The sequence below is a fragment of the Pogoniulus pusillus genome, chromosome 20, assembly GCF_015220805.1.
Source record: "Pogoniulus pusillus isolate bPogPus1 chromosome 20, bPogPus1.pri, whole genome shotgun sequence".
NCBI lineage: Eukaryota > Metazoa > Chordata > Aves > Piciformes > Lybiidae > Pogoniulus > Pogoniulus pusillus.
Window position 1 is genome coordinate 17,082,752 of NC_087283.1, and position 15,400 is coordinate 17,098,151.

At 37.6% G+C, this 15,400-nt stretch overlaps 1 protein-coding gene across 3 annotated transcripts in view; it reads left to right on the forward strand.

Annotated features, from left to right (window-relative positions):
* The window catches only part of CHD9 (chromodomain helicase DNA binding protein 9), an 86,880-nt gene that overhangs the window by 55,599 nt on the left and 15,881 nt on the right, over nt 1–15,400 (forward strand). For all 3 annotated transcript variants that reach the window (XM_064160372.1, XM_064160373.1, XM_064160374.1), the window contains 15 exons: nt 705–881; nt 1,701–1,844; nt 2,857–3,112; nt 3,937–4,147; nt 6,098–6,293; nt 7,056–7,223; nt 7,780–7,959; nt 9,359–9,469; nt 10,479–10,675; nt 11,435–11,634; nt 12,073–12,232; nt 13,114–13,203; nt 14,027–14,130; nt 14,252–14,369; nt 15,045–15,102. In XM_064160372.1, coding sequence (XP_064016442.1) covers nt 705–881; nt 1,701–1,844; nt 2,857–3,112; nt 3,937–4,147; nt 6,098–6,293; nt 7,056–7,223; nt 7,780–7,959; nt 9,359–9,469; nt 10,479–10,675; nt 11,435–11,634; nt 12,073–12,232; nt 13,114–13,203; nt 14,027–14,130; nt 14,252–14,369; nt 15,045–15,102 — 2,370 coding nt within the window. The remainder of the gene's footprint in view (nt 1–704; nt 882–1,700; nt 1,845–2,856; nt 3,113–3,936; nt 4,148–6,097; nt 6,294–7,055; nt 7,224–7,779; nt 7,960–9,358; nt 9,470–10,478; nt 10,676–11,434; nt 11,635–12,072; nt 12,233–13,113; nt 13,204–14,026; nt 14,131–14,251; nt 14,370–15,044; nt 15,103–15,400) is intronic.

Consider the following 15,400-nt stretch of genomic DNA (forward strand, 5'->3'; position numbering starts at 1 on the left):
TAGTGTGAACTAGCTTTGTATACAGTTGTTTTTTCTGTCTGAAATGCTTCCCATTCAATAACATGAAAGAGCCTTAAAATCTGACCTTTTTTTTCTTTTCATATGTGTTCTGCTTAATTACTTTTTTAACTATCACAGCATTTCTACAAAGTTACTATAGTTTAAGTAGTGGCAAATGCTAAAAATGACATCTGGTTTCTTTCCTGAGTTATTGTATACTGCTTTTCAAATATTCTGTCAGACCAGTGGAGGAGGCTATTCTGGATAAAAAGTGTCCATTTAGTTCTGAGTTGATGTTTTTTATTACTTAGTTACTGTAAGAGTGCTAAATGTTTTACCATCATGTATCTTGACTGACTGTAGGGTTTTTCCTGTCAGCTACTCATTCACGTTTTCCCAGGGTTAAAAGTGTTGTATTACTTACATGCACCTTTGAAACGGTTTTGTTAGACATCTGTATCTGTCATTTCCAAGTGGTTAAATCTTGACTGTTGGATAGACAATATTGGATTTGTGGCTATGGGTAATTACTCGTTAGTATTAATTGCAGAATTACAGAGATGTAATAAATGTGTGTAGAATGCCAAAACCATTTACAACATAGAATCTGATGTCAGACTCTTGATAAAATTCCAGCAACAAAATCTTTACCTTGAGTAGATTTCAGATAATGTAAGAAATGCTGTCTGTTGATGGATCTCTAGGGACGCATCGTTCGAGGTACCTACAGATTCCAAGCCATTATCACAACTTTTGAAATGATTCTTGGTGGGTGTCCAGAGTTAAATGCAATTGAGTGGCGATGTGTTATTATTGATGAAGCTCACAGACTGAAGAACAAAAATTGCAAACTCTTGGAAGGTCTCAAATTAATGAACCTTGTGAGTAACTATTTCACTTTGGGGATTTGATTCTACAGTTAAGTACAGCGTGATAATAAATCAGCAATTTGTTCTATCTGCCAAAAAAGACCTCACAAGCAGTATTTCTCACAAGATACCCATTTCTGATACTGCCTTTAAGTATGTGTTTTTGATAGCTGATGCTGGTATGTCTTGATTAAATGAAATGTGGCAAGTTGTAACTGGAAGCAGAATCTGTTTCTGATTAAACTTTTCTGTAGTTTGATCGTTTAACTTAAAATTTGTTTCATATAAACATTTTTCATGCAGAAATTTGTTCTAAATATTATAAAGTGTTTTAAACAAGTTATTTAACAATAAAACCAAGCAATAACTAGAATGTAAATCAGAATTATTGCTCAGTGCAAGATTTAAAGCCAGTTCTGCCATGCATGTTTAGGCTTTGGGTGCGTTACTGCAAGCTACGCCATGACTAGATTTCATTGGGTTTTGGTACAATTACTGCTTTCATATACTTGCTGCTACATGTTCTCAGAAGTGATCTTGTTTTCTGACACATGCTTAGTGTATTATTTTTCACACTATAGAAGAGGCTATACATGAGTGAATATTAGAGGCAAATGTTGAAATGTCCAATCATTTCTTCCTTGCAGATGTATGTAGGAAGATGGAATTTAATGAAGTAGAAAATACTGTTTTATAGATCTGTTTATCACAGTTACCTGTGTACTTAATGACACACAAGTGGTATTTTCAGATTGTGGTGCTCAGACTTAACACAAAAACTATGGCAAATGTATGCACATAAGGCCATGTGAGTTTTGTTTGATTTTACAGGAGCATAAAGTGTTGTTAACGGGTACCCCACTGCAGAACACAGTAGAAGAATTATTTAGCCTGCTTCATTTTCTTGAACCATTGCGTTTCCCCGCCGAATCCACATTCATGCAGGAATTTGGAGACCTTAAAACAGAGGAACAGGTATTGCATGGGGCATAAGTTCACTTCGATACTCAGTGTGTAAGAGTGATTTACTTGAAGGGAACAGTTCTGTTTTGGATAGTAACCTTCATTGCTCCTCACCCTTCCCTTCACTCTCCACATACCATGGATGAGTTCCTTTGTCATGCAGTTTTTCTGTACTCTGTGGGCAGTAGAAACTAGTTAAGTATGATGTTTTATGTTAATTAACGTTGTTAGCTTAATATTCATGGCTTTGGAGTTTGGTGTTTTTTTTTGTTTGGTTGGTTTCTTTGTTTGTTTTGGCCAATAAGTAGGGAAAACAGTAAAAATTGTTTTCTGCCTTTGTAAGCAGAGTCTTTGCAGAGAATTGCTGAAAAACACCCTCTTCGGGTTTTGGTGAATAAATTCTGTAGTAATTGTAGTGAATTGAGTTGAATCTGCTGCTGTTATCCATACTGTGCTGTAGTCATGTTAGCCTGAAAAATGAAAGTTCTGGCTGGAGTGAAGTATTATGGGTCTTGAAGTTCAGATTGTAATATGGGAGTTTTCTTGTTGCAGTTGCTGGTTCAGGGTTCTTGGCTGTTGTCTTTCTCTGCTGGGATGGCACTGGGACAGAGAGGGATGGGGAAGTAGTTTTCTGAGTTGGGCTTTTGGCTCACTTGCTTCTGCTTGCTGCTGCTTTCTGCTGTGATTTTCCTGCAAATAGTCTAAAGTCATTATGTATTTTGTACCATGTGTTTCTGAGTTTGCTCAGTAAACTCTATTCTTACAATCTTTTTTTTTTTTTTTTCAATCTCAAAGTTTTGTGTGTTACTTTTCCCCTCACTTCTGTGTTAGGAAAATAGGCAGGTTAGGTTTGACCCATTTTGTTCCCATTTAAACCATTGCAGCGATTTAGGGTTAGGTAATAAGGCTAAATCTGGAAAATAGTTTATAGAAATCTATGAAAAAAATAGCCACATGGAGGACAAAAATTTGTAATTACACTATGACTTTTTCATGTGCTATCTAACTATTGTGTTTCATTTAGGTTCAGAAACTACAAGCTATCCTGAAACCCATGATGCTCAGAAGATTAAAGGAAGATGTGGAAAAAAAGCTGGCTCCTAAGGAGGAAACTATAATCGAAGTAGAACTAACTAATATTCAGAAGAAGTACTATCGAGCCATTTTGGAGAAAAATTTTGCTTTTTTATCCAAAGGAGCAGGGCAAGCAAATGTACCCAACCTGGTTAACACTATGATGGAACTGAGGAAGTGCTGTAACCACCCTTATCTCATCAAAGGTAAATACATTATAAAGACAGACTCTTTAGGGTTTTAGCTTTTATTTTGATTAGGTTTTAAAATATGTAAGAGACTTTGTTGTAGTTATTTCATGTTTTCATCAGACTTTCCAAGGATTGGATTAGCTTGAAACCTTTTGTTGGTAGATGTAAGGCAAAGTTGTGAGGCAGTTGCCTATTTCAGGCCTGAAATGTAAACTCACGTTGTAGAATTTCACAGAACACGTGGAAGTAATTATTTCTTGGAAATGTTACACCTCTTTAAAAGGAGCATGAAGAAGAACTTACAGAGCTGACTTCTCGAACTAATGCTTCCTGCAACTGATACGGTCCGTGTCAGTCTTCGTTGTGTTTCTCTGTTGTATGTCTGACTTCAATGTTTTACCTGTTGGCAAGAAAATACACTTCAAGATCCCCATTTTTTCCTATGGTTTCAATCCCACGAAGATGTCACAATAGTTCTGTTAAATCCTGTTATAACTCGTGTCCCATTTAAAATATCAGAGACAGAGGAACTTGAGATTCAGTTTGTTCTTTTTACACAGTACTCGAAAAGAAAGCACTTATTTTTACTTTACTATTTGGGGGGAAGGTTAACACCATTGTAGTTGACTGCTCTGTGGTGTTCTGCTTAGAAACTGAAGACTTCTTTCAAAGAGTGGAGAAACGTATTTGTGCTAGACTTAAGATCCACCCAGAACTTTTATTCTGTCTCCAGCAGTGCATAATGGGTGATATTTCCAGTACAAGCACTGATTTTGGTTACTTAGTCTTGTATGCACAGAGATACATTTGTGTAAATACATAAATACATTCTGTGGTAGGTGCTGAAGAGAAAATCCTGGGGGAGTTTAAAGAAACATACAGCCCAACCGCTCCTGACTTCCACCTACAAGCAATGATCCAGTCTGCTGGCAAATTGGTTCTGATTGATAAACTTCTTCCAAAAATGAAAGCAGGTGGCCACAAGGTCCTTATCTTCTCTCAAATGGTGCGTTGCCTTGATATTTTGGAGGATTACCTTATACACAAAAGGTAAGATGCTGCATAACCTGTCTCCTGTAGTGTATTGTTCTCAGTGGACATATCTTTGTACTTTAGAGCAGGATTAGCGATTACAGCATACCAAAGATGGGAAATTGGCTTTTCAACTCAGCAGTTTGCATGTGTTACTTAAAAGTAATTTTAACATCACAGCAGTACTTATAAATCAGTATGGAAAACATGCCTTTTTCTGTAATGATGTAACATCTATAGACTAGTGCATCATAGCTACAGGTGCAGTCTTCTGAAATACCCATAGGCTGGAACTTGCTCTGTGCTACCATTTGATTAGAAATGTTAAGAGTGCATGCATGATTAGACTTAAAAGAATTCATGGCTGTAGGACATGGCTGCCTGCCCAAGTGCCTGTGGGTTATTTGCTGTGCCATTTTATAGCTGATAACCAGTAGGTACACATTCAGCATCTTACTCCAAGTAAAACATACAGAACTACTTGCTCCCCTTTTTAGCATTCCCCTCAGTTTCAGAAGTTTCATATGAGCCTATGTGATTATCAAAGGTAACAGAATTGCTTCTTCAAGTTCAGAACTTGCTGGTTTTAGTTTAGGAGGCCATGGATTCATTGATGCCTTGATTAAAAACTGTTAGATGTGCTGTCATGTCATTTTTGTTGTATTTCTCTTAATCTTCACAGAACTGGTACACAGTTTGTTCAGTAGCAACTCACCACTGATTGCTTGGTTACCCCTGACATTGTCAGGCAATTTAGAAACTAATACAAAAGTACACAGTCCTTCTTGTGGGACCCTAGACAGGGATCTAAGCATAACAGCATGTATAAAAACTTTTGAGTGTCCACATGGGACTTAAGGTTATTATATGTTTTAATGCGATGATCACCACAATAATCATAGAATCATAAAACGGTTTAGGTTGGAAGGGACCTCAAAGATCATCTAGTTCCACCCCCCTGCCATAGGCAGGGACACCTCCCACTAGAACAGATCACTCAAGGCCTCATCTAATCTAGCCTTGAACACCTCCAGGGAGGGAGCATCTGCAGCCTCCCTGGGCAGCCTGTTTCAGTGTTTCACCACTCTTGCTGTAAATAACTTCTTCCTAGTTTAAATCTCCCCTCTTGCACTCTAAACTCATTATCTCTTGTCCTGTCGTTACAAGACCTTGTGAATAGTCTCTCCCCAGCCCTCCTGTAGGCTACCTTCAGACACAGGAAGGCTACTAATACTAAAGAATCAGAGAATTAATCAAGTTGGAAAAGATCTTCAAGATCATCAAGTCCAGCCTACCATCCCACACCGTCTATTCAACTAAACCACGGCACCAAATGCCACATTGAGTCTCTTTTACAAACACTTCCAGGGACAGTGACTCCACCACCTCCCTGAGCAGCCCATTCCAATGACCAATCGCTCTTTCTGTGAAGAAGTTTTTCCTAATATCCAGCCTAAACCTCCCCTCATGCAGCTTATGACTGTGTCCCCTCATTCTGTCTCTTGCTGCCTGGGAGAGGAGACTGACCTCCACCTGACTGCAACCTCCTTTCCAGGTAGTTGTAGACAGCAATAAGGTTGTCCTGCCACCAAGCCTCCTCTTCTCCAGACTAAACTACCCCAGTTCCCTCAGCCACTCCTCACAGGGCTTGTGTTCTAGACCCCTGACTGGCCTTGTTGGCACTTTTCTGGACACATTCAAGTATCTCAGCATCTTATGTGTCTCCTTGTACTTGCTTCAACGGGCAAAGTTCAGAAGAGCTTGTTTGAAAACGTGTGGGCGTGCTGATGCGCATCGGCACCACAGATAGGCGAGTTTTGTCATGATTCCTAGTTATGTTAACTGGCTGATAATAAAAGTTAGTTTATGTCACTTGTGTTCACAGTAAAGAATAAATCTGCAAGCAGGAGATCTGTCCTAATCCTCTTTTCAATTATGAACAATGTGTACGTCTGTGGCAATTTCCAGGTACTTATATGAACGAATCGATGGGCGAGTACGAGGCAATCTCAGACAAGCTGCAATTGACCGGTTCAGCAAACCAGATTCTGATCGCTTTGTCTTCCTTCTGTGCACCAGAGCTGGTGGTTTGGGCATTAATTTGACTGCAGCAGATACATGTATAATTTTTGATTCTGACTGGAATCCTCAAAATGATCTGCAGGTAAATTCTCTGAGCATAATAAGTGAGGTAGAAGAAGTCAAAGGTTGGTTGATTTACATTGGTCACTTTCAGTGTTGTCTCTCTTATGAACATACATAACTTCAAAATATTCAGATTCTTTTTAAGGCATATGTTTATTGTTTTTCTGATTAATACTTTCTATTAAGAGAGGTCATCTGGGTTTGGCAGATTGTAACTTTGTATTTCAAACTGATTACTCTTTAAAGCACAACACAGGTAAACTAAGTCTGAGTTAATGAAACCCTTAAAATTTCAATGGCACCATGAAACCAGGGGTTAGATTGTCCTTACACTGACTAACATGATTTATGGAAATAGAGCTATTTAGCTAGAATATAATGTGTGGAAAAAGCATAATATATAGAAGAAACAGTGACTTTAATCTGTGAAGAGGAGGCTGAAATTGAATGCATTCTTAAGTCACAACTCCTTTACCATTTGTATCTGGAGCTGAGATAACTTACCAGATAGCATGCTTTTTTTGTCTGGTGTTACTCCAAGAGAAGCTGCGTTCAGCACAGATCATTCACCAATGTTTTCCTTATTACACCGATTCTAGAAAACTGTTTACAGTGTGGAAAGTGTGTGATAGCTTCTGTTTACCAAAATGTGAATTGACTTCCTTTTGAGCTCATCCTGGGCTTTTGAGATTGTGCTACAGCAGAAACTATTTCCTCAGAGACTTCTATCTTACTCGTAGATAAGTTTAAATTCTTATTGTTGTTCTCCCTTCCTTAAAAGGCTCAAGCCCGTTGTCACAGGATTGGTCAGAACAAAGCAGTGAAGGTCTACAGACTGATAACACGTAACTCCTATGAAAGAGAGATGTTTGACAGAGCAAGTCTGAAACTGGGACTGGATAAGGCTGTCTTGCAGAGTATGAGTGGAAGAGAAAACAGTGTTGGTGGTGTATGTAGACATATTTCTTGAAATAACTTTTTTGAATTTTGTGGGAGCTGTTTTAAAATTGCAGAAGCTACTTTTTTTCTATTGGTTTCGTCTCTGAGATGATTTGTAATGGATAATAACAGTGAACTTGATATGATTTTAAACATAGTCAGTTACTGTGATAAATATTTCACTATTTCTTGTTTCTGAAGATGCAAAGTATGTAATGTCAAGGTGAAGACAAGAAGGAAAAGATTCCCTTGGTTTCATTGTACGTTCTCATACTAATATGATGTGTTAATACAAGATTAGTTTTACAGCTCAAATTAGCAGGCAGATGTTTTTAAACTTAGGTTCATCACACTGGTGAGAATAGCCAAACATGTAAAATTGGTACTTGTGAAAATGTATATTGTGACCACATATAAGAATCTTTCAGCTATCAACAGGACTTCTCTCTTAGTTTTTAGTAGTTTAGATTCTGTGTTTATAAATCATAGCTTGCAGAAACATTGGAAAGGGAAAGAGAAATATAGAAGATATTTAGTCTCAACTAAAAGCTATTTTACTCACTTAGATCCAACAACTCTCCAAAAAAGAAATAGAAGACTTGCTTCGGAGAGGTGCATATGGTGCCATTATGGATGAAGAAGATGAAGGCTCTAAATTCTGTGAGGAAGACATTGACCAAATTTTGCAGCGCCGCACTAAAACTATTACAATTGAGTCAGAAGGAAGAGGCTCCACATTTGCCAAGGTACACAAGCAGTAAATTCTTTGACAGTAGAGAGCTGTAAATGTTGAGTGCTTTAATCTATGTCATTATATTAATATGTGTGCAAGGCAAAAACAGATCTGCACGATTGTGTAAATGCCAGATGGGAGAGCACGCTTGAGCAAAAAGGAGTAATAGTTGTGTGCTGCTTTTGAAAGGGCTACGTCTGGTGTGACATTAAAAGGAGTGTAGAATATTAAGACTATTAAATCAGTTTTGTTTGTAGATCCATTTTTGTTCAGATATAATTAAGAAAATGTTTGAAAAGGTGATCATTTATAATAAGGCTGAAAATTTTTCATCTTTTTAAAAAGCTCTCATGGCATTTAGCTTTAAAACTTTTTTTGGTAAGAATTTGAAAATCAAAATGAAGCTTCTAAAATAGTAAATGGTGGGCTAAGAATGTGAGGTCTTAGGAGTAACAGTCTAAAATAAAATTGGGCTGACACACTGGGCAAGAGTAAAAAAAGAAGGCAGCACCATAGTATTTGAAAATCTACACTATAAAATTGGATGAAAAGAACGAAAGGTGAATTTGGACTCCTTCATTTCCAAAGCATGGGCAAATATGAGTCTGAGCAAATACAAATTTAAGTTAAAAAAAATGTAAATAATTGAAGCATTATTACTAAGCAGTATAACTGAGCTTGGAATGTGGCTACTTCACAAATGCAGTTATGACAACGGAAGGAGGGCAAATAAAAAATAAAAGTTTTAATAACATAAATATTACTTTAAATATAGTAAAAATACATTTATAAGTTCTATTTATACATCTGTTTGAGGTCTCATATCTTGTGGATTGTAGCCTAAAAATGAAATGGGCTTCTAAAGAAGATCAACATCATCACAGTCTTTTTATCAGAACAGTTAGACATCTTCATATGTGTCTCCTCTTTTCCCCAAAGCAATGTATCAGTGTACTTTAAACGCCTTCTGAAATTAAGATTATCCCATGCTCTCGAGCTTTGATTCTGGTAGTTTAAACACTGCTTTGAAATTTCCCTCAAGCGAGTACTTTTGTATGAGATGAAATCCCCGAATGCTGATAAGCCTCTTCAGAAGATTCTATATTCTTCCATTCAAGTAATTTAGATGCAGACTTAGGAGCAGAAGAACCTTGCCGCTTAATATTCGTCTCTCCTGATGGTGCATAAAAGTTCATTTGATTTTTCTGATACATTATGGATCTGATGTACAAAAATTAAGGGGGAGGAGAATTTTTGAGTTGCCTGTTTTTTTTTTCCACTGTAAGTGACTTCTGAAGTCTTAACAGCTGCTTGGGAGGTGTTGGAAATAGGGTTTTCACAGCACTGAGGCATTCAAACTCTAAAAACTTTTCACGTATGATGTTGGTAAGATTCTGTTTTATTTATTACAGGCTAGTTTTGTTGCATCTGGAAACAGGACTGACATTTCACTAGATGATCCTAACTTCTGGCAAAAATGGGCCAAAAAGGCAGAAATAGATATAGATGCTATCAGTGGTAGAGTAAGTACTTCTCTTCTTAATGCCTATTTTTTTCAAGCATATTCTTGCTGTTGAATTCTGAAATAGCAGCTGTAAGTTTTCTGGTGCCTTTTTGAGTTAATATTTTAATAAATCAGTTTTTTTGTGCTGGTTGGTCTACATGTGGGTAATAAGGGCCTGGAGCACAAGCGCTGTGAGAACAGGCTGAGGGAGCTGAGGTTGTTTAGCCTGGAGAAAAGGAGCCTCAGGGGGGACCTCATTACTGTCTACAATTACCTGAAGGGAGGTTGTAGCCAGGTGGGGTCAGTCTCTTCTCCCAGGCAACCAGCAACAGAATGAGGGGACACAGTCTCAAGTTGTGTCAGGGGAGGTGTAGGCTTGATGTTAGGAGGAATTTCTTCACGGAGGGAGTAATTTGCCATTGTAATGGGCTGCCTGGGGAAGTGGTGGAGTCACTGTCCCTGGAAGTGTTCAAGAAAAGATTCGACGGGGCACTTAGTGGATAGGACTCGACTGGGTGGTCTTGGTTGGGTAGGCTGGACTGGATGATCTTGGAGGTCTCTTCCAGCCTGGTTGATTCTGTGATTCTAAGTCTCCTGATAACTTTAGCCTTTGTATTGTCTCTGTGTTAGGGATCTTTGATTTTTGGCAAAGGCCTGGAGATGATTTAAGATGTGTAATTTTGTAATACTGGGAGTTGTGTTCTCTACCTGAAGACTTTATACAGTCATTTCTAAAGCTGTTTCAGTGCCTTTCTTCACTCAGCAGACTTCAGCGTAGTCTCTGTATTGTGCTCAGCTGAGATAGTCAGTGTTATAAATAACTAATGTACTGGTATAATGATAGGCAACCCATGTTTTATTGCTTTAAATATCACAAAATATTTTACTTGCTTTATGTGTTTACTGTGCTGTCTTTACAAAACTCCTGTTTATGGCATGAGATAAAAATTGTTATTTCTAGACTGAAGCTATGTACTTACAAAAAATGTTGACTAGTTCCCTGATAAGGTTTGTTTGAAATTTTGCAGAACAGCCTGGTTATTGATACTCCAAGAATTAGGAAACAAACACGGCCCTTCAGTGCTACAAAAGATGAGCTGGCTGAGTTGTCTGAAGTGGAGAGCGAGGGGGACGATAAACCCAAACTGCGCAGGCCCTGTGATCGTTCCAATGGATATGGGAGGACAGAGTGCTTTCGGGTGGAAAAAAACTTGCTGGTCTATGGGTATTATAGACATTCTTCTTCATTCTAGGAAATGCAACAAAATACTGTTTTTCCATGTATTAAATGGAATTTATGGAATAATTTATAGCTGCATAGACTCTAACCTGCTGTGTATATGTGAAATTTAGTTAGACTCTGAATTTACATGAGTTTATGTGCCCTGTATGTATATATCTAACAATTCAGAATTGAAGAAACATTTGAGAGGTGAAAACGTTTTTTCAAAGGAGATAATGAAATGAAACACTGGCACTACAGTAGTCTCTAGAAGTGATCACAGTACATGCTGCAGGTGGGCCCACAACTGTAGAAATTATGTATCTGAAATAGACACTTAATAGGTGAGCTTGCTGTTCACAATCACGAAACATCTTGCACTTCCATGAGGTACAAATAGGAACTAAAAAAAATAACTAGTCGTTTAAAGTACTCTTCAATCAGTAATGTTGGTTAGGAAATAAAATCATAGATCTTTTCTCACCTATCATGTAAGATAAATGACCATATTTATTCATCAGTAAGAATTCCCATCAGTGTTGTGCCTTAGAAGCCTAGAGGAGTTATCCATATTATTTGGTAAACAGGCAAGTTTTCTTTATAACTTTGTTTTAAACAGATGGAGTTTGGTTGCAAATGTTACTTTCATATTTCCACTTAAGCTGAAGGAAAAAAGTAGGAAACTAAATATTTTACAGAGAAATTTCCTTTTGTATCTGCAGGCTACTTGTAAATGCTGACATTCGGTTTACTTTCAACTAGGTGGGGTCGATGGAGAGAGATTTTGTCACACGGTCGCTTCAAGAGACAGCTGAATGAGCAGGATGTGGAGATCATTTGTCGAGCTCTGTTAGCTTATTGTCTTGTTCACTACAGAGGAGATGAGAAAATAAAAAGTTTTATATGGGATCTCATCACCCCAACAGAAGATGGGCAAACACGAGAGTTACAGAATCACCTTGGTGAGGATTTGTTTCTGCGGTTGAGTAGCTTGGGATACTAGAATGAAAACAGGAAAGCATTATATCTGCACGTGTCCTAACAAAATAAATTGGATTTGGGAGGAGACATATCATTTCTGCTTTGTTTTGTATTTGCAGCTTACCCAAATGAATTGGTATACTCTTATGTAAGTTTTCATTTCAGTTTGTAAGAAGCCATTCCATTTCTTAGCAAGTGACAGTGTATTCTTCTTTGTTTCTCCCTCTCCTACTGTGTCTTGCACTGGTGAAATGTGCTCCAGAGATGCTTTAAGAGAAAAAAAGGACTCCTATCCAGAGGCTGTGATGCTAATATTAATCCTTCACTGCAGGTTACAGTACTGCTATAGGATATAGGAACTGTAAGTATCATGGCAATCTCTATCTAACTGTTTCTCTATTATATTTTAAACTATGTAGGCTTATCAGCTCCTGTGCCTAGAGGAAGAAAAGGAAAAAAAGTGAAGACTCAGGCTAGCACCTTTGATATACACAAAGCAGAATGGCTTCGAAAATACAATCCAGAACATCTGCTACAAGATGAAGGATACAAAAAGCACATAAAACACCACTGCAACAAGTAAGCAGTATCCCAAGTGTGAGTCTCTCAGTCTTTATGTAAAGGTTCTTTCTTAAAATTCCTTGCTGTGGTAGAAGACTTTAGAGTGCCACCAGTATTTTATTTTAAAGGAACAAGTTTTAGTGGTGTTAGCTTGACTGGAATAAATATGTTGCAATGTATGAGGAGGCAAATCAAGTGCTTTAGATTTAAAATAGCTCTTGCTTTTAAAGAGACTGTATGTGTCTGTACAGAGGAAGAGAGAGAAATCTTGTTAGCATATTTAGGGAGCCTCATAGCAGCCAAAGGACTGAAGAGTTTGCAAGTGCTTGGCAAAAAATTGACAGCACTGAAATTGTTACCCCTAAATCTTAGCTGATTATCTGGCATTACTAGTTTGTTGGAAGCTCATTCATAACCCTAAATGACATTGTCTTGGAGAAATAATTTCTTTCTAGCAAAACCTGTCATAGTCTGCATAAAAACTTCCTACAGTGTTGTCAAGAATTGAGGTAAAGCATGGAGAAGGCTTTGAGGTCATGCACCAAATTCTAACTGAAAAGGAATGCAAAGGTGACGTGAAGGATGCTTGTTGTCAGCCCACTCAGTTTTTCCTAGGTAGGAAAATAGAAATAGCAATTTGCTCCTAAGTGTTTTAGGAAGCAAATGAGGAGTGTTCTGCTGGCCCTGATCTTTTTGCAGTGAAATTATTTGTAGAAGCGATGGCAGGGAAAAGTGTTAGGTGACCTGAATTGGAGGTGTCCTCTTAGAACTCAATGAAGGACATTTTTAGAAAATTACTTGAGAGCTTTGTGATATTACAAAAGACAAAACAAACCCACTCACAGCTACTGAAAGGTCTCAGAGTGCTAACATTAGTATTTCCTCTTCTCTTTCTTCAGGGTCTTGCTTCGAGTAAGAATGCTGTATTACTTAAAACAAGAAGTCATTGGTAGTGAATTCCAAAAGGTGTTTAATGGAATTGATGCCAGGTGAACTATGGAGACACTTTTTTGCTTGTTTATTTTAAATGTAAACTATCAAATGAAAATTGAGGAAACTCATTAGACCTAAATAAGAAATGTTAAAACTGAAATGTTTTTACTTTTAGGCTGGGAGAATGTTTTTGCTTACTCTGTTTGCTAAATACTTTATATCAACGTGGTATGAGGAAGTCCAGAATCATACTTTTGAGTCTAGCTATATAAAGCTTTTAAGTAAAATAGATTGAAAACATAAGTGAAAGACAGAATTTTATAGCTTACATTCTAGTTCCTGGGGTCTCCCTGCCTTCCATGCGCTAGGTCAGTTATGCTACTTATTCCATTTAAATTTTATTTTAATGGAAGTATTGCCATGTGGAAATTCTTGAAGTCACTACTGCAGGACCTTGTGCTGAAAATAAAGTTTGAAATGATTGAGAAAGCTGGTTTAAATGTTTGTGGAAGAAGGGCCACTCTTGTGCTGTTAAACACAAAAGCAAATAACCCTTAGTTTGCTGAATTTCAAAACACAAACTGCTAGGATGTGGCACGCTTTACTGAGAGTGGAAGAATACTGTGTGCTAGTTCTGCTTTCTTGTGCTTTCCCTGTTACTGGTCTCTGTGAAATACAGATGCTTAGCAGGGTAGCCATCCAAAGTGCATTAAAAACTTAAACATTTCAGTCATAACTTTGAATTAGTTTGGATATGGAATCTTGTGTATGTGTGTTTAAAGAATTCAAAAATTTCACGTATGTGCAAAGAGGAAATAGGAATTTTTGTCTTGCTCTGAATATTATTGATGTTGGTGTGCTGTTGTTGATTCTCCTCAGTGAAATTGATGTTTGGGTCCCTGAGCCAGATCACTCTGAAGTTCCTGCTGAGTGGTGGGATGTGGATGCAGATAAATCCCTTCTGATTGGAGTTTTCAAACATGGTGAGTAATAGGGATAACTGTTTCTGTATTTCCACCCCTCAATGTAAACACTTTATGCTCAATTTCTTTATGACTTGCTCTGAATGTTGAATTTTGAACACTATTTGTTTTTCCTTTGTAGGTTATGAAAAATACAACACTATCAGAGCAGACCCAGCTCTTTGCTTCTTGGAAAGAGTTGGCAAGCCAGATGACAAAGCAGTTGCTGCTGAGCAGAGAGCAAATGATTATATGGATGGGTATGAGCATTTCAAAAGTGGACACAAATGCTTTAGGGCCTCTAAACAAATGAGACTGTATGTATATGTTAAACTTTAGTCTCCTTTTAGCTGGTTTTATATTAGTTTGATGTCATTGTTGTGAGGAGGACTACTTTGATTTTACTTTTTGATTTGCAGAGCAGCAAAGAGTTAGGAAAAATTAAAGAGTTAATGTATGAGAACTGTTGACGTTTGGGATTTCACAGTTAGGGGAAAGTGCAGAAACTGTTCTAAGCAGGGCCTGTACCTTGCTTTAGCTGTATTGGTAATACTGCTCAGACACTGAAGGGTAAAAGCCTTCAGAAGCAGAGTAACGCAGACCCATTTGACTTGATTTCTGGTCAAGTCAGCTTGGTATATTAGTCTTCTGTAGCTTACCAGTGACCCCACTAGATCAATTTAAGTATGACTGCTCACTGCTGAAGAACTGCTTTTATGCATTGCTTCATCAGCAGGATAAGCAGCTGAGGTCATAAAGAATATCTTTGAATTAGGGGTGGCAGGATTCAAGTCAAAGCTGCCATGAAATATTTTCCTCATCTTAAGTGTGATATTATAGCTAACTAAATGTAAGTGAGTTTTGCTTTATAAAAAAGAATGTAAGGACTTCAAAATATTACTAAGATGAGTTCTTTCATGTTGAAATTTTAACAGGGATGTGGAAGATCCAGAGTATAAACCAGCACCAGCAATGTTTAAAGATGACATAGAGGTATAGTGGGCACTTACAGCTCCTTTAAATACACTTAGAATGTAATGTTTTCACCTTATTGTTACGACATAATTACATTTTTCTGTGTTTCTCTAAACTGATGGAACCTCTTCTGTATATTTCTGCAGTTGAAGCTGGGGGGAAGGGGAGGGGAAATGGGAGGCAATTAAGTTGTCTGCTTTGTTAACCATTTGTCCGAAATCTGGTATTCACTATTTGTTCATTTCATGCTTTGTCTACAAGGTGTAAGTTAATCTAAAATCTCTGGAAAAGACTACATTTTAAATTTTGCTTCATT